This window comes from Melanostigma gelatinosum (assembly GCF_949748355.1).
Source record: "Melanostigma gelatinosum genome assembly, chromosome: 2".
In the NCBI taxonomy this organism is placed as follows: Eukaryota; Metazoa; Chordata; class Actinopteri; order Perciformes; family Zoarcidae; genus Melanostigma; species Melanostigma gelatinosum.
Window position 1 is genome coordinate 31890002 of NC_136635.1, and position 26603 is coordinate 31916604.

The following is a 26603-nucleotide window of genomic DNA, read 5'->3' on the forward strand; positions in this document are numbered from 1 at the left end:
TTGCGTTGCTGCGATTCGTTTCTGCGTTCTGTTCCTGTTGCTGCGTCCCGTTGCCTGCTGCGTTCGGGGGGGGGGGGGGGGGGGGGGGGCAGTGTGGTGCCGAGAGGCCGCGGATGGGCTAGTTGGAGAGTAGGAAGAGAAAAGGTGGGAACTGGCATCCTGGTGCCCGGAAACAGCGTGGTGGGAAAAGGGGGATAGGGGGGGAGGACAGAGGAGAGGGAGCCTGGCAACTCGGTGCCCGGACCCGTCGTGATGGGAAAGGCATGTGTGGTGGGGAACGTGGGATAGGGGGGGATGGCGGAGAGGTAGCCTGGCAACCCGGTGCCAGGGATGTGTATAGAGGGAAAGGCATGTGTGGTGGGAAAAGTGGGATAGGGGGGAGGGACACAGGAGAGGAAACCCGGCACCCCGGTGCCGGGGTGGGGAGCAGAGGAAGTGTGGTGAGAGGGGAAAGTGAAAGTACAGGCCGAAGGAACGAAGCTGGAAGGAGCAGTAGGATCCTGCGGAAGTAGTGAGGGAGGGAGAGTTGGCCTTCCGGAACGGCCATGAACCGGGGGGTTTGCATGGGATGGTGGAGGGGGACGCTGTGAACCTGGCAACCTGGAACGTCGAGGCCGGCGGGGCGGGGCTTGGTGGTGCGTGATTGCGTCACTGACAGCGCGCCCGTGTGTTGCTGGAAAGTCCGTCGCTGCGTAGCGAGGTGTCATGGCGTCTGCGAGGAGTTGGAGCAGTGTCACTTTCTTGTCGCGGCGCTTGTGGGGGATCCCCCTCTCCTGCAGCTCCGTTAACAGGCGCGCTACGGTCCAGGCGGCGATCCTGGGCGGGTCGGTTCCGCTGGGAGATGCGGTCGGGGCGCCAGCGCCGTGCCGGTGGCTTCGAGCGTGGCGTGCTGGGAGGCTGGAGTCGCCGGAAGCCGGGCTGTCGGAGGTTTGTCCCCGAGCGCTGCGTCCGGAGCGAGCGGAGGAGGAAGGGGGGGACTTACGCGTCCGTTGCCCGCGTTCGGGGGCAGCGGATCGCCGTCTGCCACGGAGGCGTGCCGGTGTGGGACTTGGTTCGCTGGATGATGACGGTCGGTCTGGGTCCCCGTACTGGCGCCTGTTCGTTCCCCTTTCCATCCGTTCCCGAGTCCTACAATGGGCTCATGACTCCCGACTCTCCGGCCACCCTGGGATAAGACGTACAATCAACTGGCTCCGGCGCTCCTTCTGGTGGCCATCCTTGGACAATGACACCCGAGCGTACGGCCTAGCCTGTAACACCTGTGTGCACAACAAGGCCTCACACAGACCCCCTGTTGGACTATTACGACCTCTGCCGGTTCCCCACAGGCCCCCACAGGTCTTTAGACTCCACGGCATCCCTATGGATATTGGTTCTGATCGGGGTCCTCAGTTCTCCTCCCAAGTTTGGAAGGCGTTGTGCCGCAGCCTCGGTGCCACTGCTAGCCTCTCCTCTGGCTTTCACCCCCAGACCAATGGGCAGACCGAGAGGCTTAACCAGGAGCTAGAAGCCATGCTCCGATGTGTAGCGACGGCAAATCCATCTTCCTGTAGTCGTCACTTGGCCTGGATAGAGTACGCACACAACAGCCATACCTCCACAGCAACAGGTCTCTCCCCCTTCGAGGCCTCCATTGGCTACCAACCTCCCCTTCTACCCAGCCAAGAGGTCGAGATTTCCGTCCCGTCAGTCCAAATCAACCATCGCCGATGCAGAAGAGTCTGGAGAGAGACTCGTGCCACCCTACTTCGTTCTTCCGAACAAAACAAGCGTCTGGCTGATCGCCGCCGCACACCCGCCCCCACCTATCTTCCCGGCAAACAGGTCTGGCTTTCCACCAAGGACATACCCCTACGCACTCAATCCAAGAAGCTCTCCCCCAGATTCATTGGCCCGTTCCCCATCGTCTCCGTTATCAACCCGGTCACGGTCAAGCTCAAGCTCCCACAATCCATGAGGATCCACCCTGTTTTCCATGTGTCTCTTCTCAAACCCGTTCACTCCAGTCCTCTGAACCCTCCGGCCGAACCCCCTCCACCCCCCCGACTCATCGGAGGCGGTCCGGTTTACACAGTCGACCGTCTCCTGGATGTCCGCCGACGAGGTAGGGGTTACCAATACCTCGTTGATTGCGATGGTGTGGAGGAACGATGCTGGGTTCCTCGCTCCTGGATTATGGATCCAGAGCTACTCCGCACATACCATCGCCTGCACCCCGATAAGCCTGGCAGGTTCGCCGGGAGGCTCCCGTTGAGGGGGGGTACTGTGAGGATTTATGTCTAACTCTGCTGTATTTCCCTCAGTAGTGTCCTCCTACGAGTCCCGCCCACTGCCGCGCCTCTCTCCGTAGGCACAGCTGTGCCTCATCTCCTGTGATCGCCTCCAGCTGACAAATTCTCCTGTCACTCTCATCCCAGTTGTCAGTCGGTCCGTTTACCTACCTGGTATTCCGACCCGTGAGTAGTCCGTTTGTTCACTCTCTGAAGATCTGCCACTAACGACCCGTTTTGCTTTTTCAACTTGCCTGCTGTCCAGTGTCGAGCCTCGGGTTTTCACTTGTACGAAGAAGCCTTCCAGTTAGTTCCTCGGAGATCAACTGTGTAGTCTTGGCGATCCTGTGTCGAGCCTCGGGTGTCACACAGACGATCCAGCAGGCTTGCCAGCCGCGGACCGGCCACTTCCCGGCTAGAATCCGAGCGGAGCGCGAGCACGTGCCTTCGTATTGACAGTTTTCCTGTCGGCTTCGTCTGCCGCTCAGTAGGATTGGCCACGTTCCGGCTTGGAACCGGGCGGAGGCGTGGAGACGCCTCCTATTGACTTTGTCCGTTTCCTGACTTTTCCCTTGACTGAGAAAAATAAATTATCTTGGTTTTGAAATACAACTCTGCTGTCTGAGTCTGCATTCGGGTCCATGAACACACCACATCATAACACCTTGTTCGATTTCTGTCCCCGTTAACTGCTGATAGTTGTGTTAGGATTTCTTACTAGGTAATTACAGTAAACATGGGCTGTGAGTATTTCCTGAATTTAATAATAATTAGCTCATAAAAGGTGTAAGAAGAATTAAATGTTTCTGTGGTTGGAGGATTAAAAAAGAAATTGCAAACAAAATCCAGTGATCCATTCTGTAAAAGGACTGACGATGTATTTGATTACGTTATTAGAAACAAAACACTTTATTATTTGCATTATTGCCAACTTATCGGAGACTAAATTTCAAATCCGTTTCTGTAGACTCTGTTTACAAAGATCATTTTAATTCTTGACACAGAATGTAAGAAAAAAGTGGGATTCAACAGTCAAGCATGGGAAATTGGGTCACAAAGCAATAACAACTCAAAAGAAATGAACACAAGACAGATTAAGCAAGACAAAAAAAGATTGTTAAAGTGTGCCAACATTCTGGTAATTTCCTCCCGACACCAGTAATTGTGCTCAGACTTTGAGAGAGACAGGATGTTCTGGAGGCCAGCAGCTGCTGTCAACGCGGGGTGAGGCTCAGTGTGCACAACAGTGAGAATGTACTCCAATGTTCTTACACACTGCACAGATACAGTATATGGTCTCAGTAATGTCTCACATGTTGACAGGACCTGGTTGGTTTAAAATTCTAATGTAGTTAAAAGTGCTGAAAGGTTTCAAGTTTTTTTGCTTGTGCACATTGTGCCTCAGCTCCAAAACCCTTGAGAACCGCTGCTGCAGGCTAATGTATGCATGCCATGTATGTGTGTGTGTGTATGTGTGTGTGTGTCTTTGTAGGATTGGCTGTCTCAGACACAGCTCACTGCTTCCAGAGAAGACAGGCATCTGGTTCTCCATGTGGAATCGCACCAGGTGACCAACACTCAAAAACACCTGGTTGGCATTTGCTTTGTGTATTTGAAATCCAACTCCAAAGCTCTCTTCCCGTCCATGTGGATCCACCAGCAGTAGGTGCCGCACGGTGGCTCCCTCCATCCCGCTGAGTACATACTGACCAGAGGCAGAGCTCTCTCTGACTAGAACAATCCACGCTACAGGTTGCCATCATCGTTGCTGTCCGGTTTCAAAGTCCAGGTTGATCCCCGTCAGCAGCTCTCCTCCACAGGAGCGGTTCAGCAGCTCCTTCAGGGCTTCGTTTACGTCGTCGTTGAAGACGGTGGAGAAGCTGCAGCCGGGGTACCCGCTGCCGCCTCCATCCCCGGGGAAAGAACCCATCACCTCCTGGACCCACTTCAGCTCGTTGCTGAGCTCCAGGCGCAGCGCGTCGAAGTGGCTCTGCCTCTCCCGGTAGCGGCTGCTGACGGCGCCGAGGCCGGAGCTGAAGGCCTGCATGTCGTCCTGCAGGCTCCTCTTGAAGGCCTCCACTTTACGGAACTCGTAGCGGATCTGCGAGAGCTCATGGCGGACGTCTTCGCTCTCCTCCTTGTACCAGGCCTCCTTCTCGTTGTATATGGACACCATGGCGTCGATGTCCTCTTGCAGGGAGTCGTGGGCCGCTGCCAGGCTCACGAACGAGCTCTCCATCTGGTCGATGTCCACCACCACCTGGGCAAAGCGCTCAAAGTTCACGTAGGTGTTGTTGGGCGGCATGCTCGAGTGGGACTTGATGGTGTACTCCCTCAGGCGCTTGGTCTTCAGCTGGCGGCGCTCCCGTTTCTTGGGCTCCTGGGCTTTATTTTCCTCCTTGTGCTCGTTGGACTTTAAAAGAAGGGAGAGTTAGTTTCTGTTGATACAACAGCTCATGTAATTATACACTACACTTAAGTCAGACATGTTGAGAAATGTCCTCAAACAGCAGGAGTGTGAAACATAATAAGAATTCACGATTTCATTCTTCTTCTTTTGGGGTAAAAACTATTTAAAATATTACATTGAGTGGCTGAATTATACTCTTGTCGTCTTCCAGTAAAATAGATATGTTTGAAGGAAAGAAGAGAAACATCATTATAACAGCTATACTGTAATGTAGATCTTTAAATAAGGTGATTAATGAATTTAATTCATCTATAATTCTGGCTATTTTAACTTTACCTTGATCCATGGGTGATTAAGAGCATCTTGAATTGTTAATCTTTTCCTGGAAGAGAAAATAAATGTTACTACTAGTTGTGTGATTCTGGAGAACATTACACAAAACAAAAAGATTAACTTTAAATTGGCCGTGAGGAAAATGTCGTTCACCACGTCTTACGTCTTATCCTCCTCCAACAGCTGGCTGATGAATTTCTTGGCCAGCTCGCTGGTGTGACAGAAAAACTCCTCGTCAAACTCATAATTTATGGCTGAAATGTTGCCCAGCGTGTCCTGTTTGGTCTCCCCGAGGAAAGGTGACGCACCACTCAGCCTGGAGCAAGAAAACACAACGTTCAGGTCGTGTGCTCTAAAGGTGACATCAAGGTATTTGTGGGTTCACTTGCAGGATGTAGGTGATGACCCCGATGCTCCACATGTCTGCTTCTAATCCCAGCGGCTCATAGTTGACAATCTCCGGTGCTTAAAAGGCAAACAGATGACAAGCAGAATGCATCTCTGTTAAAGCAAATCAGCAGATTCGTGTTCAGTTTGACACATTACGAGTCCAGAATATGATCTCTGTGCTACCTCATGTCACAGGTTATGGATCTTTTTAAGGGTAAAAAATGGAAAATGTGCGTAAATAAACTTCCCCAGTTGATTACTTACATTAAGAAAATAGTTTTTTGATAAATGTGCAGATGAGGAATTGTTTATGTCAGAACATAAATGTGAACGTTGGATAAACCAGGTTATTGAAATATTAGTCAAAGGTTTTTGCAGAAAGAATTTTAGATATCTCTTTGTATCACTCCATAAATCAGAAAATAATGTCAACAGTATATCAATCAATAATGTTTTATTCATCAAGCCCCTTTCAAATAAATCAAATGCAATTCAAGGTGCTCTACACATGATTGACAAGATGAAAACAGAGAGAAGATGAAGAGACTAACGTACACCAAATGAAGTTATGCATAATAAATAACAACATCAGGATTTAATGTTTGTTATGTTTACAGCTGAAAGCTTTGTTTTGAGAGACTGAAAGTTCAACCTTTCCATCGTGTTGGAAGAAGTGGCTCATTGGTTTCTGTCTTTAATTCAGAGAGAATGAGGTTCTCCTCCTCCTTGTTATTGTAATTTTGAGTAAAATGATAAGAAACCCTCCTCTTACCCCCGCTGATGATGATGCGTGACTCACCCAGATTGGATGAATAGCAGCATTTGAAAAACATTAAATTGAATCTAAACATTGTTTAGGATTTGGTGCCATCTAGTGGTGAGGTTGCAGATTGCAACCACCTGAACGGCCACATTTATAGGAGGTGCTATCGAGCCGATGTGCTATGAAACCCACAAAATATTTAAAAGTTTGAACCAGTTCTGATGAGTGTGCAAAGATGAAATTTTTAGCCCGTCAAAAAGGCAAATAAATAAATAAATAGAATGTATAGCATATAGTTCAGTGCTTTTTCTGTATTCTTTTTTGGCCCTTTTATTTCTTTTTTCTTTGTGTTCACCTTCTTGTCACTCTATGTATGTGTGTGTGTGTGTGTGTGTGTGTGTTTCTTTGTACATAAACACTGTGTGTGTTTGTATAAACTTGTGGAATGCCGGTCTGGATTTAAAATGATGATATCAGAAAGCAATTGGGCTTTATGTGAGCGTGCTATGAGCGTGGCTAAATGTCAATCTAAGGACTAAAGTACTCTCACTGGACGTCCTTGGACTGTGTCTCCGACTGGACATTTTCAGCCTGGATGGACATAACGGACACTAGAGATTCAAAGCATCTCAGCTGCACCAACGTCATTGTTTGCCACTTATCAGGCCGCCTTGTTCTGACTACACTTTTGCGGGCGTGTCCGAGTTTTTGTTGTTTCTTGGTTGCGTTTGTTTCTTACCTACAAACTCAGGTGTTCCAAAGATGTTCTTGAACTCAACGCCGGCTTCAATCTTGTGGGCGAGACCGAAATCAATGAGTTTGATTCTGGGCAACGGCACATTCTTGTCCAGCAGCATGATGTTTTCAGGCTGCAGATGAGAGAAGATGACGTTTAAAATGTTTCAGAAAAATCGATGTGAATTAAAAATGCAAAAAACTTTACTATTTACTTTACTTTACTTTACTTTACTATTATGTTGTTTCTCTTCGTGATATTTATTCTAAATTGCAAATAATAAAAAGCAGACTTCAGTATGTGCATAAGGCGCAAAACTCATCATTTCAAAAGATACTGTGCACCCAAGTCATATTTTTCTAGATTTAAGATCTAATAGCTTCAACTGGTGGACAACCTCTGGACACAGACATGCAAAAGGCCCCACCAGCTCTCCTACAGTGTTATAGATTGCTACCGACTGTTTTACCAAACATTTAACACAGAATATTCTTTGGAAATGAGTCCACGGTAGCACCCTGTCTCCTCCACACATTGTGAAGCAGCGTGTAGCATCACGTCTCTTCAGGACCAACCTTGAGATCAAAGTGGGCTATCTTCCTGGCGTGGAGGTAGTTGACCCCCTCGAGGATTTGCTTGATGAACTGAGTGGCCTCTTCCTCGCTCAGAGACTCCTTCTGTGCCAGGAAGTCAAACAGCTCCCCTCCAGAGACCCTGGAACACAAACCCGTATCATCCAAATCATTCATGAAAACGTCATCAATCTTTATCACTATTCCTTAAAGTTACAAAGAACTGTCGGTTTGTGTTGATTCTGTTGGTCCCTGTGGACCATTACGGTCCAGCACATTTGGTAAGTTTGAACACATGAGGACGTCCACTAATTTAAGATAAAGTTCTGTGTCTTGCAGCACATCGTGAGTTTGTAATACCGGACGTAGACTGTTATAAAGAGGCTTCATGCGCTGTAATTAACAGATGAAAATGCTCCACACTGCTGTGAATAACTGCAAGTGAAGCGCTCTCTCACAGCTGCAGGATGAGCACCACGTCCGTGCGGTTCTCGTAGACGTCGTGCAGCGTGACGATGTTGGCGTGCCGGATCTGCTGCAGGATGTCCACCTCCCGCTCAATCTCCTCCCGCCGCACGCCTCGAGAGCTCGCCCTGCTCTGCCGCTTCTTGATGAACTTGGCGGCAAATTCCAGACCCGTGCGTTTCTCTCTGCATTGCTTCACGATGGCGAACTGCCCGCTGCAACACAGAGGAGGAATCACAGAGAGGTGAGTGTCTGAGAGGCTGGACTACAGTTTATTCACCGCTAACAAACATAATGCTACATTTCAGCTTATCATCGATATATTGATATTTATTAGTATATTAGTCAAAATATTGCAATACAAAAATGTCAAAGAAATGTTTGAGGTCATTTTGAGAAAACGTGTTCTCCAGAAAGCTCTGACAAGTTTATTTGTTCCACTGTAAAGTTCTATAAATTACACAGGATAAGAGATATCATTGTTTTAGTTTTTGTTAAAAATGTATACAAGCGAATATCATCTGCTTCTTTTTTTATTGTCAAATATGAATAAGAGTATTGGGCTCAACATGTCAGTGTTGGTCAAGCAATAGATCATGCTCCGTATCTTTTAGTCAGTAACGTCCGTCCACTGAGCTGAGCGTTGAGATAAAGTGTTTTTTTCATACACAAAACTTTCATTATGTGTTGATTCTGGCGCCCCCTGTGGACTAACGCTGTAGTGTCTCTGAGCACCAGACTCCCTTTAGAAAACCTCTCATTCTCCTGCAGCAGGTCTGACAGTCTGCCCCTCTCAGTCCTGGTTCTGGTTCTCCCGGGCCTCCCTTCCCTCCAGCGGGTCCAGCAACACGTCCTGGGTCTCCAGCAGCGTGGTGTCAATATAAAAAGATATGTATTTGGGGAGCACGCTTTCCTGTTTGCCCTCCCTATTTTTTACATGATAATAGAGAAGAATTGGTTGACAATTATTCAAAATGGTTGCCAATGGCGGCCTGCCAACACTCACTGACGAGCCTGTTGATGACTCCTGGTTAACACAAGGTAAATGGGAGTCAACACAATTAAACTTATTTAGTAACTTTAATATTTTAGTGTTATTAAATGCTGCCTGAATATTGTGCAGCCCACAATAACACGAGCTACAGAGCTGTGACGGCATTGTGACCACTGGGTTTGATGTGTTCAGAATACTCAAAAGGTCAAAGGACTGTACAGCTTCATCTCTTTATTTCTGGTTCACTTGTAATCTAACACTCCACTTCCTCATCTGGGCCCGTCTGGGAGAAGCTAAAGATAGAAGAGTCCTTTAAAAAGCATCTCCACATGCTGAACAGTTGTCTCCACCTGACTGACGCACTGCAACAAAACTATGCCTAAAATACAACACAGTTTATGTTTCTTACTGTAAAATCACAGTCAGCAATTTCACCAGTAATCTCCTCTAGAAATTACAGCAATTTACTGTAAACATACAGTAATTCTATGTAATTTAACAATTACAGTATTTTACTGGCAGCAGTTTCACCAGCGAGATGCAGAGAAATACGGTTAACTTATTGTCATCAAAATGTAGTAGACGTCCCAATTTCCCAGAATGCATTGCTTTCACAGCAATACAGTAGGTCACTGTTCCAGGAGTACCAGGAGTACTTCAGTGTAATCTGAGGTACACAGAAACATTCATCTGGCAAAGAGGAAGTTTTGACTCCTGTTATGAGAAGGAGCACTTGCAGCATGCAGTTAATGATTCCGTGTAATTTCCATATTGTAACAGCGAAGCAATAACTGCCGGGTGAAGTGATCTTCATGCTTGTTGGTGCTGCAACTTCCATTTTCAAATCTTCTAGTCTGGTGCTTTATGAAGCGATCTACTACCAACAAAAACACGATAATAACTCTCACAAACGTGTCACAACTAGTATCACGGTTACGTTTCTCTTTCGGATGTTAAACGCTGTTGCCTGAATGTTAATATTATGGATGTCTGACTCACTGTAACTGATAACAAGAACAATATGTAATGAAATAATAGTTACACTTTAAATCTGCCTCATAAGATATTTTCAAAGAATGTATGTCCTCAAACTAAAAAAAGATGCAAGATTCCCATAAATCCTAATTTCCCATGACTGGATTCTTCATGAATACGTTTAAATTTGTTTATATACTGTATATAATATTAAAATGCATCGCAGAAGTATTGTCAGTGAAATACGTATGTAATCAATAAAGAAATAAATAAATATAAAGCTTGAGTTTGGTGCTAGTTTTTAGTTTCTAGTTTGAGTTATTTCTGCTTTAATCTTTGTATTCATCCCCTCTGTATTTATTTATCCATCTAATGCGACACATTGTTTCATATTTAGGGAGTCATGGCCTGGCTGTGTGGAAGTGTCTTGATTCACACTGTCTCCTATTTTGGATTCTGATTTGCATTAAAGATCTCACCGTTATTCATTCAATTAAATAAAATAGCAGATGCACATATTTCACCATGCTGACGGAAATGAGCGGAGATGCATGTCTGTACCTTCCCAACTCTTCACCAATTTCATAGAAATCCTCCACTTCCTGTTGCTTGAATAAGTCCATGTCTGCAGACTCCTCACTGGTGTCGCAGTTACAGCAGTCGCCCACCGACCGGGTGGCTTACTGACACTGAGGCTCGAGACTAGTACTGTGAACAGCACAACAAAGAATGAACACAGATACTTGTAGAATGCCCGGCGGTCTTGAACGCCATGTCCTCCTCCTGTCCTGCGTGCGTCTCTCCGCGTTGAGGACTCGTGTCCCCACAACACATTCCGCTCAGCAGCGCGGGGAGCGCGTGAGACAGACGTCTAACAGAACTACACATTTAAGGTGGCATTTCTTATAATTGGATGAAATTAAATATATATATATATATTTTAAACGTGAACTACTGCTATAATGCAGTTGAGAGTTGAATGGCAACATGAATTCATTTGACTTCATGTTAAATGTATTCACGGTGCTTTACTCTTCCCTCTGAACAAGAGGTGTGAGTCAAACACGGACACGTCCCAAGTCATGAGATGCAATCAAAAGCCTTAAATGAAGCGCGTGCCTTTGCAGAAACTTAAGTAAACTTTTACTTTGTAATAATATAAATAGGGTGTGACGTCATCACCTCTGTGTGCGCGCTCTGCCTCTTGGCTCGGCCATCTTTCAGCTCCGCGCGTGAACTTATGACACGTGTTGTCTCGCGCACTCTAGCACACCGTCAACTCTGAAATTCAATTATTGGGGTGTTTTTTTGTTATACTTGTTTTTTTTTTTATCTTAATAAGGCTGATTAATTTGAACATTTACTGTTTTTAATTTTATTGATGAATTACATTTTATTTATTTGACGATATATAGTCACGATATAGTCAGAATCTATAGATTCTGATCAATGAAAAGCAATGTTCCCCAGAGGATAAATTCCTTTGATCCCCTGACGTGTCAGCACCAACATCAGATTGACAGTTCGAGGTGAAATATCTTGACTATTGGATGGATTGTCATGAAATCTGCTCCAGATATTCACGTTCCCAGAGGATGAATCCCAACACATTTAGTGATCCTCTGTCTTTTCATGTCGCGCCTATTTGTCAGTTTGAGCAAAACAAATGGTTTGATTGCTATGGAGTTTGGTTCAGACTTTCATGTTCCCCAGAGGATGAATTTGAATAACTTTGGTGACTCCCTGACCTTTCATGGTGTCATCATCAGTGTTTTGGTTTATGACCAAATTACCTGCAGAGTAATTGTGGCTCCAGATGTCTGAATGGCTGTCCACATCTTAACCCTACATTTGAATGATTTATCTTGTTGAGCTCAGACAATCAGACAGTCAAGCAGTAAAAAACCGACCCAACAGAAGTTCATCTGATGAAATGAAAACAAACAAAAATGAAAATTGTACCAAGTGACCTGTTAAAGTTCAATCTGGGGGACCAGCAACACAGACAGTAAACAGAAACGGGCTGCCCAATGAGAGCTAGAGGAGTCATCGGTCAACTGAAACAATGCCACTGTTCAGATGAGAGAGACGCCCAAAGGAAATATGCAAATGAGGCGTTTCGTCTTCCTTTAGAGAGTTAAAACGTGAGCAGAGGAGCGTGCATGTGATCACTGCCCCATCAGCTGCTGACAGAACCCCAGAGAGGATGGAGAAGACGTCGGCCGTCGAGCTGCACATGGAGACGTCAGAGGGCGGCCTGAAGGAGCTGGTGCTGAGGTGGTTCACGGAGACGCAGGCGCCGCTCCTCCTGAACCACGGAAACTTCCCCAACTGGTTCAAAGGCTTCGCTGCACGAAAGTAAGGATCCGGAGTGACGGAGTGACGGAGAAGGTTGTGTTTGTACTTGTGGAAATGGAGACGATCAAATGCACTGAAAGTTTGCAGCTGTTTTTGGCTCTGATAAGGTTGTGGAATTGCATTTTAATTTATTTGAATAATAGATTTCTGCAGGATACTGTAGATCATTCTGTTTGTTTTTCTGTTAGTTGCTGTGGTGGAAGGAATGTAACTAGTGCATTTATTAAAGTACTTTATATGAATATTTCGGCTTCTACTCCACTATGATTCAGTTTTTAACTCTTTACTGCACCTGGGTCTGTCCACGGTGGACCGGTCTCTGCTGGAGGATCTGGGTCTGTCCACGGTGGACCGGTCTCTGCTGGAGGATCTGGGTCTGTCCACGGTGGACCGGTCTCTGCTGGAGGATCTGGGTCTGTCCACGGTGGACCGGTCTCTGCTGGAGGATCTGGGTCTGTCCACAGTGGACCGGTCTCTGCTGGAGGATCTGGGTCTGTCCACGGTGGACCGGTCTCTGCTGGAGGATCTGGGTCTGTCCACGGTGGACCGGTCTCTGCTGGAGGATCTGGGTCTGTCCACAGTGGACCGGTCTCTGCTGGAGTCTGAACTGGAGGAGGTCCTGGTGAACCTGCATGAGTTCATCTGGTTTCACCAGAATCCGACCCGGCACTGAGACACTGAGACTGGTTCATAGAGGATCAGGACTACACTGAGACTGGTTCATAGAGGATCAGGACTACACTGAGACTGGTTCATAGAGGATCAGGACTACACTGAGACTGGTTCATAGAGGATCAGGACTACACTGAGACTGGTTCATAGAGGATCAGGACTACACTGAGACTGGTTCATAGAGGATCAGGACTACACTGAGACTGGTTCATAGAGGATCGCCACCACAAGCTACTGATCATATCAGGCTCTATGCACGACATCTCAGTGCATTTTTTCCCGCCAATTAATTCTGCTCTCCATTTAAAAGACTGACTGTAATTTCTAATCAGCGCTTGAAACCTGCGATTGTCTAAAAGCTAATAAATCGATATGCTGGACAGGATGAAAGACTCTGGGTGAAACATGAATTGACGTATCATCACTTGTTCAGCTTTTATCTCTTTTTTCTGTTTTGATGTTTAATAAAGCAAGTTTATTTGTACAGCACATTTCAACAACAAGGTAATTCAAAGTGCTTCACATGAAACCATTAAAAGCATCAAAACATAAAGCAAAAGAAAAGGAGATTTAAAAACACAGGGTTCATGACATGACGGAGATATTTTTAAACCTAATTTGTTGAATCGGTTCCGTCTCTCTCGGCCTTCAGGGACACTGAAGATCTCCTGAGAGATAAAGCTCCGGGCTGTTTCCTCATCCGCCTCAGTGACAAAGCCATCGGCTACATCCTGTCCTACAAGTGAGGAAAACATGTCGCACAATAATCTGTTCCGGACCGTTCGGTCGGTTTGCTGGCCTTTTCTGATTCATCTCACTCGTCGTTGCTTTTGTTTTTCTCTCCAAAATAAAAAAGGGGCCACGACAGGTGCCGCCATTTCGTCATCACCCAGAATCCAGACGGAGAGTTCGTGATATCGGGAGACTATCGGACACACGGAAGTCTCGTTGAGCTGATCGAGCATCACAGACTCAGCCCCATCCGGCCCTTTGGAGAACACCTGACCTCCTGCTGGGTGGAGGTGAGGAGGGGTCACCTGAAGGAATACATCTTCACACTGTAAAACGTTACAGGTGCACTTTACAGGAAATGTAGTTTTAGGTGAAATAACTTTCTTCTCCTGCAATATTAAGTTAAATGCTTTAAAAAAAGATTGTTGTCAACAGAAACAAGCAAAAAATCTATTTTGACACAATATTCAAATGACATAAATTGTAATCATGTTTTTTTCAAGTGTTGATCTGTTGCCTTGAAATAACTGAAGAGGCACTTTTTCGTCCTCTTGTGTGCCAGATGATTTGTAATTCACTTGATGCACCTTCTTTCCGAAAGATTTGTATTTAAGTTTGTTCGTTCTCACGGAACGCAGGTCTGCCATTTCAATCACGGTGGTTTTATATTATAGCATCAGACATTCAACACATGCCGCAGGGTTTGGCCGGTTAATGCCGGTACAAACAATACGCGTCTACGTCTGAGGGGCCGCTTCAGCCACACCGCTGGTTTTAATTTGACTGGCAGCAACATCATTTACATTGTGAGGAGACAATAAGGCTGCTTGTTATTTTCAGGTAGACGCAGGTGAACTCTATGATGTGGTGAATTACAACAGCAAAGGGAAGTCCACGCTGAGTGTTCGAGCTCTGCGGACTCTGTGGGACCAGAAACATGATCCTCACAGCGACCCGGGCAGAAACCAAAGGATTCAGCGGCAAAATGAGGCTCCGACACTTCATCAGCCTGCACTGCCGCTCAAATACAAAAGCAGAAAGCTGACGGGGACGGTGTCTGTAGACACCGTGTCCCTCTCACAGGTATGACGGAAGTGACAACTGATGGATTCAAGCACAAATGTTTGTTGAGGAATTGTGTTGCATGCAAAAACACTTTTAGAGTTCTGAAACTTCATCAAAAGGTGTTTTTCCGACACCTCTGCAGTGGTGGAAGACATATTCAGATATTTGACTGAAGTAAAACTGCGTCAGAAAGTATTGAGCACAGGAATAAAATGGGATTCGAAAGCACAGTCCCATTCAAATCAGCTAACAGGATGGTGTTTTCACTTCAGGAAAGAATTTGGGTCTTCTTCAGCGTTTAGTTGTACTGAGCTCCACACTCTTACGTCAAAAAACCAAGATGGCAACGGCCAAAATGCCGAACTCAAGGCTTCAAAACCAATGAAGTCTACAATGGGTGACGTGATGGTGAGACGGCCACTTCTTATACACAGTCGGTGGTTCTACTTCTGTTCTAATGGCATTGAGCATTGCAGCTTTTGCTTGTTCACAATAAGACACTCCTTTAAGAATCCTCCGTCAGCTGAAGAAGATCATGTGATACCAGCAGCTACTGATGGACCGTGTGGAGAGTGCTTTTTTCATCCATGAATCAAAGGGTTCTGGTGTCATGTCTTTCAGGGCGTTCCTCCAGTACCACAGAGAGGCCTTCCTCTGGCCGTCTCCCTGAGAGGATCTTTGCCCGACTCAACATCCCAAACCCAGACCGACCCAAGCGGATCAGAGGGAGTCCGAGGAAACACCAACCCAGCGCCAATGTCTGAGAGAGACTCGTTCAACGCCGCTCACACCAGCTATCCCGAGATCAGGAGAACATCTCTACCGATGTTGAACCACAGCAGCATGGAGGAGGAGGAGGAGGAGGAGGAGGAGTACTCGAACCAGTGCAGTGGACCCTCCTCAACATCTCACTCACCCACTCCTCTGAAGAGGACCACCTGTCTCACCTACTCCCTCCCCGATCCCAGAGGCAGCTCCAGGTCAGAGCAGCAGGGCGTGGTCGTGGTGCAGTCCAACCCGCTGTACCAGACCTCGACGGGGTCAGGTGGGGGTTCGGCTCAGCAGGGAGACGTCATGTACTCCGAGGTTCCCCGGAGGCCAACGCCTGCCAGGCTGCCCAATAACACCTTTGAGCAGATCCCAGGTGAGGGCGCCGCCGTCCAGGGAAACACGTACGAGTCTCTGGAGGATGTGAAGAACAAGAAGTCCAAGTCCACCTGGGGGAAGACTGTAAGTCACAACCAATAATCTGAGATGTTGATGTTATTGAAAGCATCAAATATGTAATTTAACGTCTGTCCTCTTCTTTCTGTTGGCAGTGGAAGAAAATATTTCCTGATTACAAGAAGTAAAAAAGGACTCGAATGTTTTGATATTTTGTTCACTGAGACAGAAATTACAATTTTAAATGTTTTGTAACAAACAGAATTAAGACATTTCTTCTATGATTTTTATTGTGATTTTTTAAAGTCATTATTATTGTTATCATTATTATTATTATTATTATTATTATTATTATTAGTAGTAGTAGTAGTAGTAGTATTGCAGTAATTGTAGGTGGTTCAGTATTTAGTTATTTGTGTATTTTGTCATCTTTAAATTCAAACAAATTCAAATTCAAATCTATATATTTGTACTCTAACAGTTATAACAGTTATATATATATATATATATATATATATATATATATATATATATATATATATATATATATATATATATATATATATATATATATATATATATATATATATATATATATATATAAAAAAATAAATATATATATATATATATATATATATATATATATATATACTCTAACTGTCAGGGACTTTTGACAGTTACTGTACATTTAATCAAGTATACTGTACTTAAGTAAAGTAAATGTACCTCAAATTTGTACTTGAGTATTTCCATGAGATGCATCTTTTTTACTTCTACTCCACTACATTCCTCTGACAGCTTTAGTTACTTCTCAGATCAACGATTTTACAAAAACAACGTGATCAGTTTATAAAATAAGACACTATTGTGCTACAGATTAAATTATTATGATTGAATTATTATATATACAGCATATAAAGTAGTTAAAATGTGCTCCACCCGCTGTTAGATTACAATGCTGCAGCAGTAGTAATAGCAGTAGAATATAACATTTCAATAATATGATTGTAATATATCTCCCTGGAAGAGACCATTCTGCCTAATGAGACTTCCACTTTAATACTTTAAGTACATTGTGATTCTAATACTTTAGTACTCGCATATAAGTGAGATTGTGAAGTGAATGCACAAATGTATTTGTAACAGAGTATCTTTACACTCTACTATTACTTCAGTAAAATATCTGAACAGTAGCATGATCATAAAACAAAATGCAAAAGTTGTAACATGAAATGTAAATCGTAGTTGTAGAGATTTTCTTTTTCTGATTCATATAATTCACACATAATACAACTCAACTAATAAATTACGATACATTACTGTAGGTTAAGATATTCTGTTATTATTTATTAAACTGGATATACACTTAATAATAATACATTTTATTTGTATAGCGCTTTAAAGGGTACTCAAAGACACTTTACGTGGCAAAAACAGAAACAATAGAAGTAAATACAATAAAAACAAAATAGATGACATCATAACAACACGAAGAAAAAAAAGAAAAAACATACATAACTGACTTCACAGGTTAAAAGCAGATTTAAATAGATACAGCGTGTAAAGCCAAAAGCTCCGTCTTCCATCCACTAGATGTCAGAGTCGTCTTCGTGTGCTGTTGGAAAAGAAAACGTCGAAGAAGACATTGCGGAAGTGCGGCTCCCAAACAGATTCCCGTTGGAAGTAGATCGCCTTCCTTTCATTAAATCACATTAAATCTTGGACTAATAACCATTTACCACTAAGACGATGGGCACTAGAGATGACGAGTACGATTATTTGTTCAAAGGTAAAAACAAAAGCTTTTTTTCTCGTTATTGTCGCAGCTCTCCAGTCCTGTTAGCTGACATGCTAACCAGGCCAGCTATATGAACTGACTATGCTAATGCTAACGTAGCCGAACGTCAAACCTTTGTGCTCTTGATTGCTTTGTTTTCACCGAGCTTTTCTGATAAATGTCAACACGGTTAAACAAGTTATGTGACTCACAACAACCCTCCGCTAAACAGTGGACGTGAAATCAGCAGCCGATTACGTCACGTTAGGTTTAGTTATCGTTAGGAAAAGACGGGGCGTCTTGAGCATCGGCTAACGTTAGCAGCTAGTTAGCTCGATATTAGCTCGATGCTTGCTCGCTATCAGTGGGTGCGGACCAGCATCACGTCGGACACACCTCACGCCTCACGTAAACCGTTATCTTTATCTTCACAGGAGCCAATAAAGCGGTTATGATTAATGACGCTAAAATATACAATAAAATAAAAGCGAACTAAGCTACACCGAGTGGTTAGCATTTATTTATTATACAGATTTACTTTATTAATCCCACAAGGGGAAATGTTTTCGCTACAGCAGCATTTATAGATAAAAGGAAAGCAATACAAATAGAGTAAAAATATAAAATATCAAATGCACAATATATACAATAAGCATAACAGAGTACAACTATTATATGTAAAAAAAATGCACAATATATACAATGAAATAGAATAATATAAAATTAACGAACGAAACAATAGTGCAAAGATTTAACCAAACAAACAAACACGAGAGTGAAGGTGTTGATTGATTTAACTGCACCGAGGCGTCGGTCTGACAAACAATGAGCGTAAACAAGCTGCTGTCTGTCTGCATTCCAGTAGCGGTTGAGGTGAGACTTCACCTTCTCGTTTGTGGAATAACGTAATTATGAAGTTATTAGTAAATTATTAATTAACGTTAGGTAGTAAAAAAAGTGTTTTATTATTCTAATATCTGAAAAATGATCTGACTTGCAGCTAACGTACATGTCTTATATTTCATGTTTTGCATTTTGTGTACAATCTTACAATATTACTGGTGTTCAGAACAGTTACTTAAGTAAAAGTAGTGGCATTATAGTGTATTTATATACTCTGTAAACGTCCTGCCTTTTAATATCTGACTGAAGTAAGAATTCCAAAGTATTTGCAGAAGTATCCCTTCCACAGTGTATTATCATATTATCATATTATTGATGATGCTTTGTAATGTAGCAGCTGATGGAGCACATTTTAAATATTTAATTTACTGATGGATAGTCATACAGTCATCATATTTCATAAACTGGTCACATGTTTTGTTTGTAAAATGTAGATCTGAGAAGTAACGAAAGCTGTCAGACAGTAGTACAAAAAAAGTACAAGATCTGCCTCTGATGTAGAAGTATAGAGTAGCATACAATTTAAATACTTAAGGACACAAACTCCAAAGATGTACTTCATCATCGATTGATCTGAGAAATGTTAGAATATGTTAAACTACAAAGATTCAGTGACTCATCAGATAAATAAACTCCTCACAGATATAGAGCTGCAACGAGTCATCCATTAGTTGGCAGCTTCTTAAATGTGAATATTTTCTGGTTTCTTTCCTCCTCTGACACTGAACTGAATATCTTTGAGGATTTTGGGGAAAACGTATATTTTATAGAATCAACAACTCACTTATTAATTGAGAAAATATTCAACAGTTTATTCAACAATGAAAATAATTTTAGCCCTCCACAAATGCGAAGCAGTGAAAAGATTATCCAACAATTTAACTTTAAAAATAACTTGACAGCGTCAAGTGAGATCGGTGCATTCAGGTGTAATAATATTGTGAAACGTCTTAAAACGTGACATTTAAAATGCAAGTTTGTACATTTAGTTGTTATTTGTGGTATTGAAACGCGCTCTGTGTCCCAGTGGTCCTCATCGGTGACTCGGGCGTGGGGAAGAGTAACCTGCTGTCTCGTTTCACCCGCAACGAGTTCAACCTGGAGAGCAAGAGCACCATCGGGGTCGAGTTCGCCACGCGCAGCATCCAGGTGGACGGCAAGACGGTGAAGGCCCAGATCTGGGACACGGCTGGCCAGGAGCGCTACCGGGCCATCACATCAGCGTGAGTACAGAGGAGGACGCCTACAATACCATACGCATCATCATACAGAAATATTAAGATGTTTTCATCTCGTAGTTTAAAGAACACGCCTCCATATGCATCATCACAGCGCCACGTCTGGAGCAACCAGGGCCGCAGTCTTCCACGAACCGTTGCATGTGAACTATTCATTAAAAGTCATGACGGTGCTGTTGGGAACTAAAGGAGCGTGTTTGGGTTATCAGCATTTAAGAAACTGAATTCTTGACATCAATAGAATTATGAATGTATGTAACAATTATTAATGATTATTAATAACAACGGGGCACCACCCTGCGAACAGGGACCAATAACCAAACGATAAAACTAAGTCTCATAATTAGTGTCACTCATAATGTCAATAGTCTGCGTATGACTATACATTCAGTGACAGTGAAGGTTTTAAGTTCGAGCACAGGCTACTACATACAGTCTTATCAAATACATATGCACAAGTAATCACAGACGACTGCTCCTTAAAGTATAACAGAGTTTATTGAATCAAAATAATAAATGATCAAATCAATTAATATTGCAACCAACAAACGTTATCATACAAGTGTGTGTGTGTGTGTGTGTGTGTGTGTGTGTGTGTGTGTGTGTGTGTGTGTGTGTGTGTGTGTGTGTGTGTGTGTGTGTGTGTGTGTGTGTGTGTGAGAGAGAGAAAAGGAAGGGGAGTCTTACAGCTATTGCTAAAGACTACAAAGATGGTGGCGTCGAGTGACGCGGACAAAAGGGGAGGGGCCTTAAGATACTACAGCTAAACTACCACCAGATGGCGGAGTCGAGTGACTCGGACAAAATGGCGGTGAGACTGCTATACGTAATCACGTGTGCCGATGCACACGTGTGTTGTGAGGCGATCGTTTGAACGGGGTTTCCCCAGGGGCAGAGATAGGAGCTGTGTGTGTGTTACGTGATAGAAGATTGTAATTGTATTGATCAAAAAACAAATCTCATTATGTTTAATGATGCATAATAATGAACTTAGAGCTCGTGTTAGGAAGTTAAAGAGCTCATAATTCATCTCTAATATCCATTTTATATTCATGTGGAAACATCTCCTTCAAACTACTGGATTTATTCTAGTTCATCACCAAAATGTAGTTTTGAAATATTCAGTGAGACATAGATGCTCCTAAATACTACCACAAATGTCAACGTTATAATTTACGATCTGCTGATCGCATGTTTTTAACTAACGATCGTCGGTAAAACCACTGATGGAGAAACTGAAATGAATCCGCGGTTCACACGTGTGCTGAACTACAAGTGCATCAACATCTTCTTACACCACTTCATCAAACATGCCGGCTGAACTCATGCATGTTGTATTCAGGAAGCTTCAGATCCATTTAGACCTCCTCGGCCTTCTGTGTCTGTTTGTATTTCTTTTCTCAGTTAGTTGTTGAAATTGTGCCGTCGGTGCACAGATAATGTTTCCTGTGCAGCACATGAAGGTAGCGGTGACTGCATGACGCACACAATGTTAATCTGTCATATTTACGATAAGACATCAGGCCTCAGAGACATCAAGCTGTGAAACACAATCGACCGACTCCGTTATGCAGCTGGACCAACGCAGCGTGCCGACTCTGAATGCGAGGTGTGTGTGCTGCAGGTACTACCGCGGGGCGGTGGGGGCTCTCCTCGTCTACGACATCGCCAAACATCTAACGTATGAGAACGTGGAGCGCTGGCTGAAGGAGCTGAGGGATCACGCCGACAGCAACATCGTCATCATGCTGGTGGGAAACAAGAGCGACCTGCGTCACCTCCGGGCCGTTCCCACCGACGAGGCGCGGGCTTTCGCCGGTGAGACGTGTCTATTTATTACATTTATTACATTTATTTACCCAAAATTATTTCAACTCTCTAAAGTCAGTAAAACATCAGAAATACTAAACGTTATACTTTTACTTTGTTTTAGTCATTTATAGGTTTTTTTTTCTTCATAAAAGCAACTCGAATGATTAGAAATAAAATATTCTGTTTTTATTGATCAATAAATCTCTTTGTTGTTTTAATGATGTATAATAATGTTCTTAGAGCTCGTGTTATGAAGTTAAACATCTCATAATTCGTCTCTATTTTATATTAACGTGAAAACATCTCCTAACTCCTGGATTTATTCTAGTTTATCACCAAAACTACATTTTACAGATGACATGTGAACACATCACGATAACGTGATGATCATCTAAACGTTCTGAGCGGTGTGTAGTTCCTCGTCCCGTCTGAGGTCAAACTGCTCCGCTGTCTGTGGAACGCTGCATATTTTAACGCGCCGCTGAACTCTTTTCTCTTTGGCCTCCGCAGAGAAGAACGGTTTATCTTTTCTGGAGACGTCGGCTCTGGACTCCACCAACGTTGAGACGGCCTTCCAGACCATCCTGACAGGTACGGTGGAATTAACAGCATTCCAACAATAAAGTGTGTTCATGGGGATGAAAGAACACGACCAGTCTCGTATAGATCTGATAAAACCTCAACGCAGAGTAACCGGCTGCACTTTTATTTTGATATGTATTTGAATTAGAACCCGACGAGTGCGTGCGTGCCACAGAGCTGAAGGCGATTAGTTTGTGTGCGACTTCTAAAGCTTTGTTTATACTCGACATCCTCCTACGACGAGGAGCGACTAACTATCTGTAGACTCATATCTCATATTCATAAACTACTTTATTACCGTCATACAAACCCTGTAACGACACAAGTCAAGTATTAGAAGCTTTGTAAAGAATCAAAGGTTGAACATCCTGTAAACTAGTAATAGATTCACGTACACACACACACACACACACACAGCAGAAAACACTCCAGTTAATAACATTGAAAGATATAAAATGTTGTACAATAGTCTGTTTAGTTATGTTGAACATTCAATTGTCCATGAAAGAAAATGTACAAAACTGTTTGTCTGCTGTGAATGATTTAATGATAATTTAGATCTGTTTGTTTTATTTAAGACGCAGCTTGTTTGTTATATTCTAACAATAATCCAGTTTGTAGCCCAGATTACTAATAAACTGTAAACATAATCTCGACTGTCTGAGCCTGAAAGGTGTCTTGTAGTCTGAGATATTTAATGATTACAAATGTTCACGAGGACTCATCACGTTACAGTCTGCTGCCTGTCAGCACAGCACTTCATCTCCAGATGCATTTGACTCTTTAAATTGTTTACAGAACTTTGCACCATAACTTTAATGTTTTTACAGCTGCACAGATTCAACCGTAAACAAAAACAAAAAGCATAAAAGCTTTCAGTGTCGCTGAGATTATGAGCTACAAACTGAACGCTGATAGAAACACGATGTACAGTCCGCTGGGAAATATGCAAATTAAAAGAGAATTCAGAAAAAGGTGTGAATAAACCCATTTAACATCATCTAAATTCAATTTTAATATATTAAATCCTTTTATTCATAAAATAAACGTACGATCATACAGGCGATGACGAGGGTTCCACGAGAGTTATTATTCATGATTACATCATTTAATATTTCACCAAAAGTTATGTTCATTAAAAGTCTGATTTAACTGGTCATTCCAGTTTGTTTTTGTGGCATTTTAAAAGTTTTAATCATATTGTTTGGATGATTGTCGTGATTATTTCGTCCAGAGTTGATTGTAACTCTACGTGACGCTGTCCCCCCCCCCCCCCCCCCAGAGATCTACCGCATCGTCTCCCAGAAGCAGATGTCGGAGCGTCAGGAGAGCGACATGTCGCCCAGCAACAACGTGGTCAACATCCAGGTGCAGCCCACTGAGAACAAACCAAAGATGCAGTGCTGTCAGAACATCTAGCCCCGCCCCTTCCAAGCCCCGCCCCCAGGTAAATACATCCCAGTATAAGAAGTCACCGCGTGGGGTGACCCCCCCCCCCCCCCAGTCGTTAGGCTACTGCAGGACAGCAGGCATTTCATATCACTTTAGATTTCATTCCTGTAGATGTGCTGACGTGTCACGAAAATGTCTTAAAATATGAATGTGATTTGTTTTTCTTCATACTTTGTGCTGATTTTTTCCACATTTTTATGATCTCTTCTCTTGTCTCGGTTCATATATCTACTACTGGATATGAATTTAAAGCACATCAAAGTTGCTCTGAAGTTGTCATGTTAGCGCGCCCCCCCCCCCCCCGTGCAATGTACTGTTTGATCAACACGTGGATTGTATCGAGCACAGCGTGGAGCTGATGAAACGTAGAAACTTTGTTGTTTGTTGTTTTGCTTCAGTTCAGCGGCATCATTTGCATGTCTTAAGAAAAAGAAAGATGGCCGCTCTGCTGCGCTGCATGTTTTACCAGGTGAAAGATTTCTAATCTGGACTCTGAAGTGGAACCCTCGTCATCGCCTGTAGTTTTAAAAGCTGAACGCTCACGTTGTCCGACTGTCAGCGTGGCGTCATACGGAGATCGTCACCATTACACCGGGAAGGGTTTCCTGATCGACCGACGCGTCCATATTTGACTAAAACTATGCAGAAACGAGCACACGGCTGTTTGGAGTTTGTTTCTCTTTGTGCACCTCTATAGCAAATGAAGGAATTAAATCACAGCGTTCTCTTATATTGTAATCAAACGTTATGCTTCGCATGTAACCACAGCACTGTAGTTAGGAGACACCTGAGAGGAAGTAGGAAAAGGAAACAATCGGGCACCGAAACCTCAACAGTTAAACACGCTTTGTTTGTTGTTACTGCACAATGGGTGAATCTGGACCTCGGTTTCTAAAAACGCCACTTTTAAAAAAACAACAAAGTTAAATTCAGTGCGGCTGCGTCTCAAACGTCTTTTCCTCGACTCCTGACAGAGGAAGGGTTCGGATGAAGGAGTCAAGGAAACACATTCTTGCCAACTTCTGGTGCCTCCCTTTCACCGCGTGTCTCATTCACCCGCCAGCGACTCGCCATCGTACACCGAGCTGCCTCCGACGTCAACACAGCGCATGGCTTTCTGTTACGACTGCAACTCCGTGTCGTATCGCCTTACGTAGCGAACATTTACTGTCCCGTCAAATCTGCTGAGCTTCAGGCTAAGCTAGGCTAGCTAGCATGACAAGCTAATTGTTGCCCGATGGTGTTAGCGGACGTGTAGACTGCCTGAGCGTGGTGTGTGTGTGTGTGTGTGTGCGTGCGCGTTTAGAGGCAGCGGGTAGATGGGTAGTTCTGGAGCGAGTGAACCTCGGCTGGCGGGTTTTTTTTCCTGGAACAGACGGCGCCGCCAGCCGAGCCGCTCCAGACTCACGTAGCTGGCAATCTGTGGACGATCTCCTCCCCTTCTGGAAATATGATTTCTGATCCTGTTCCATGTACCTCCATTGTTCTGTGTTTTTTTTAAGACGTATTTTTTCTTTTTTTTACTATATTGAACTCTATAACTGACTGTAATTCCAGTGTAAAATGTGTTCAGAGTGAAAATATGTCATTTCAACGGATTCGAAGGGGTTAACTGTGAGAGGGGGGTCAAAATGAATGGTTTTATGTTTTGTACAGATTGATAAATTGTACAATTGTCTATATCTTAAGTTATCAGTTAATCTAAATAAAGCGCACCAGTCATAAACCTTTATACGAGCTTGTATTTTACTTGATGTTCTTACATTAACTCAATGGTAACACTTCAGGTGTAATAGTTTATTCCAGCACGAAGAATGCAGATAAGAATATACTGGCTAACAATAAGATGAGACAGCATATCTAGCAGGAATATCTAGCAATATCTGTCTGTATAATATCTGTCTTAAAGCTGCATTCTCTCTAATGTCCTTCAGGGGGCGACTCCTCTGGTTGTATAGAAATCTATGAGAAAATGACTATTGCAATGAATTGTGGGTAATTCCCTTGGGCAAAGTCTGCATCAAATGCTCACTTGTGGAAAGTGTTCATAAAGGACTCAAAATGTCTGCGAGAGACTCAAACACTCGATCGGACAGACGCACAGAACTAAACGCTCACGGACTTTATGGGAGTGAGCATCAACGAGTGCGGAGCGTCATCTAAGTCCACCAAGAGTGCCTGTTTTTCAGGCTCAGATTGTTATCATAAATGTCTGACAACATTTTGGAAAGATTCTTTTTCTAAAGGAGAAGTCTCACGAGGTGAACAGACGACGGTGGAGACGTGAGTGAGAGCTTGAGAGGAGGGAAAGTGTTTGTGTTCTAAAAGCCTCTGGCTGATGATTTAGATTTGTTTAATTTGGATAAAGTCTTTGAATTAGTTTGCCGCCCGTATTTATTTGAGCCGGAGTATACGGATGAAGAGCGGACGAGGAGAGATTACGGCCGTGATTATGGCCCAAAATGATCACGATAATTGTGAATATCGAGATCAAGTTTACTCATTCAAGTTTACTCAGGATCTGGTGCCATCTAGCGGTGAAATGGCAGATTGCAACCAACTAAAACTTCGTCCTGCAGGAGAACTACGGTGGCCGACGTGAAAACATGAACGTTTATCTCTAGACTTGGTGTTTGGTTTGTCCCTTCTGGGCTACCATGGAAACATGGTGGACTCTGAAGAAGACCCGCTGTGTATAGGTAGATATAAACGGCTCATTCTAAAAAGGTAACCAAGACACGATTCCTATTTCAAGGTAATTAAAGGAAGCAATTATTAATCTGTGCGATTTCTGCCAATAGATACCCCTAAATGCATCACACTGTTCCTTTAAATCAACAAGCACTGCTTTCACATCTACACTGTGCTTCATCCCTACTCATGTACAGATCTAAAACAAGGTGACTTCACTTGAGTAGAACTAAACTAGAGAGCACGTTA

The 26603-nt window shown here is 43.5% G+C and overlaps 2 protein-coding genes across 4 annotated transcripts; one reads left to right on the plus strand and one right to left on the minus strand.

Annotated features, from left to right (window-relative positions):
- Positions 1-3094: 3094 nt before the first annotated feature.
- On the minus strand, positions 3095-10695 carry dapk2a (death-associated protein kinase 2a). 3 transcript variants are annotated; one of them, XM_079294881.1, is made up of 8 exons: positions 10470-10695; positions 7933-8154; positions 7478-7616; positions 6906-7035; positions 5403-5478; positions 5177-5329; positions 5017-5062; positions 3095-4683 (listed from the first exon to the last, which is right to left on the minus strand). In XM_079294881.1, exons 1-8 carry the CDS (start codon positions 10529-10531, stop codon positions 4030-4032), a joined length of 1482 nt encoding a protein of 493 aa, XP_079151007.1. In that variant the 5' UTR covers positions 10532-10695; the 3' UTR covers positions 3095-4029. The 3 variants fall into 3 exon arrangements, with proteins under 3 accessions (XP_079151007.1, XP_079151008.1, XP_079151009.1); XM_079294882.1 differs by lacking the exon at positions 10470-10695 and adding an exon at positions 8655-8782 and having other exon boundaries at positions 3096-4683; XM_079294883.1 differs by lacking the exon at positions 10470-10695 and adding an exon at positions 8694-8758 and having other exon boundaries at positions 3096-4683.
- A 6848-nt stretch (positions 10696-17543) lies between these two features.
- Positions 17544-25393, plus strand: rab11a (RAB11a, member RAS oncogene family). Its single transcript, XM_079289757.1, has 5 exons — positions 17544-17688; positions 19607-19802; positions 21442-21635; positions 22140-22220; positions 23494-25393. The coding sequence occupies exons 1-5, from the start codon at positions 17649-17651 to the stop codon at positions 23628-23630; spliced, it is 648 nt and encodes a 215-aa protein (XP_079145883.1). The 5' UTR covers positions 17544-17648; the 3' UTR covers positions 23631-25393.
- The last annotated feature ends 1210 nt before the right edge of the window (positions 25394-26603 follow it).

Coding starts and splice junctions, on each gene's coding strand:
- rab11a (XM_079289757.1), top strand. CDS start 17,649: ATGGGCACTAGAGATGACGAGTACGATTATTTGTTCAAAG. Junction 17,689..19,606: donor GTACGATTATTTGTTCAAAG/GTAAAAACAAAA, acceptor TCTGTGTCCCAG/TGGTCCTCATCGGTGACTCG. Junction 19,803..21,441: donor TACCGGGCCATCACATCAGC/GTGAGTACAGAG, acceptor TGTGTGCTGCAG/GTACTACCGCGGGGCGGTGG.
- dapk2a (XM_079294881.1), bottom strand. CDS start 10,531: ATGGACTTATTCAAGCAACAGGAAGTGGAGGATTTCTATGAAATTGGT. Junction 5,330..5,402: donor GGGGTCATCACCTACATCCT/GCAAGTGAACCC, acceptor TTCTTGCTCCAG/GCTGAGTGGTGCGTCACCTT. Junction 4,684..5,016: donor TTAATCACCCATGGATCAAG/GTAAAGTTAAAA, acceptor CTTCTTTTAAAG/TCCAACGAGCACAAGGAGGA.